This window comes from Oryzias melastigma, unplaced genomic scaffold, assembly GCF_002922805.2.
Source record: "Oryzias melastigma strain HK-1 unplaced genomic scaffold, ASM292280v2 sc00262, whole genome shotgun sequence".
Lineage (NCBI taxonomy): Eukaryota > Metazoa > Chordata > Actinopteri > Beloniformes > Adrianichthyidae > Oryzias > Oryzias melastigma.
In genome coordinates, this window is record NW_023416896.1 from 426,329 (window position 1) to 428,259 (window position 1,931).

Here is a 1,931-nt window from a genome sequence, read left to right on the forward strand (position 1 = left end):
AAATAATGTTTTCTGTTGTGTCATTTTGTCATCATTCGGGGCCTCCAATGACAATGACAAGACTGGAGGGCAGCAGGTCGTGTGACCCGGAAACCATGGAAACCATGAACCCAGCTGAGCCTGTGGGAGACGGTCTGCAGCTCAGTCCTCCCCCAGGTAAGACAGGAAGGGAAGGGCTGTGGGGGGATGAGGATGGAGATGAAAGCTTTGGGTCATCAGAGTGGCATACAGGTGAAGGAGAAGTTCCTTCATGACTGCATCAGGTCTTCTCCAGCAGAGGGTTTGACCTTTGGGGGTCAAAGGTTCTCTGCAGAGAAGACCTTCGCAGGAGAAAGAACCGGATCTGTCTGGATTCTGATCTGCAGTTCAGAGCTTCCGGGCCGTGAACTTTCAGAGGAACCCTGAGGAACATTGACAGCAGAAACACAGAGAACAGAGCAGCCCTGTGGGCGGGGCATTGGGGACTCACCTTGATCAGAGGGTTGATGACGCCAACGTTAGCACTGGAGTTGAAAACCTTGTTGAAGCTGGTCTCTCTGTTGACCAGCTCCAGCTGGTAGAACTTCTTATCGTCCTGGAAGGAGATGACCAACGTCTGGACTCAGACACAAACCTTTGACAAACGGAGGTCAACGGAGCTCCATCACGTCTACTCACCACCAGCTTTTTGACCAGAGCTTCTCGTTCGCTGACCATTTCTCGGAGCTCCGCTATGAGGTGGAGGTCCTCCGGTCTGCTCTCTCTGTTCCTCAACTTCTCCTCCGTCCCCTCCAGCCTGAAACAGAGGAGACCCGTTTGGAGGAGCTCCAGCGCCTGTGAGGAGCTTCAGAGGAGGTGCAGCCTCACAGTATCTGCAGAGCGGAGATCTTGTCCTTCAGAACCTCCTGGGCCTTGTTGAAGTCTGCCAGGAGGATCTGCGTTTCTCGTTGATGAGCCACGTTCAGCTCCCCCAGGTCCCTCTCGTGTCTCTTTGTCAGGTCCTGCTCATGGGCTCTGTGGCAGGAGCACGCATCAACCCACAGCTTTTACCACAAAGTTCATATTGTAAGGAGAGCTACGGTCCATCTGCGTTCTTCAGGCTCCAACCTTATCTGGTGGTTGGCTTCGCTGCGGACCCGCAGAACCTCTTTGCCCTTCAGCTCCAGCTCTCTGGTCAGAGTGTCGATGGTCTCATTCAGGGCGTGGATCTCGTGGTCCAGGTCGGTGATGCGGTTGCTACGGGAACACATCTCCGCCTCCAGGTCAGAGACACGAACGAGGAGCTCTTGTTCCTGAAAGCAGAGAGAAGGTCGCACACTTGACCAGAGAAGAGAGCAGCTGGAGGAGTTCAGAGTGCGGACGACTTCAGCACACACCATCCAAGCTACCTTTTTGTGGTTCTGCTCCCTGGCTTTGTCCAGCTCTCGCTTCGCCGCCGCGTTCTCCTTCATGTGAATGTGCTTCAGGTGCTCGATGGCTGTGGCGTGGAGGTGGTTCAGCTCCGCACGCAGGGAGGCTGCCCAACAGAGATGGAGAACATACAGGGTAGTTCAACAGTCCTGCACCAAGATTTAGACAGGACCACCCAAACACCAGGATTTAGCCAGGTCCACCCAAACACCAGGATTTAGCCAGGCTCATCTAAACACCAAACTTTAGCCGAGACAACTTAGACGCAGCCAGAGCCGCAATGACACCAGATGTTAGACAGGATCATGTGGAAACGTTCTTTACAGGAACAGAAACGTTTTCCTACATGAAGTAGGGCTGCCACGATTATTCGACTGATCGGCGACTGATCGACTATTAAAATAGTCGACAAATAATTTGGTCGTCGAAGCATCGTTTTTTTCCTTGTTTTGATCTTAAAACTACAGTTCGCGCTTATTAATGCCGGGTCTGCCATTCTCTTTGTCACACATCTTTGTCGCCTGAAGATGAAGCATGTTGTG

General features: G+C 52.7%; 1 protein-coding gene across 1 annotated transcript; it reads right to left on the reverse strand.

Annotated features, from left to right (window-relative positions):
- Positions 1-13: 13 nt before the first annotated feature.
- On the reverse strand, positions 14-1,495 carry LOC112142211 (protein FAM184A; the record flags this gene model as incomplete). Its single annotated transcript, XM_036210863.1, is given in 6 exon segments — positions 14-176; positions 470-574; positions 658-775; positions 847-993; positions 1,087-1,271; positions 1,356-1,495. Coding segments are annotated over 6 exon segments (851 nt in total), but the record flags the coding sequence as incomplete, so codon positions are not given.
- Positions 1,496-1,931: the final 436 nt, after the last annotated feature.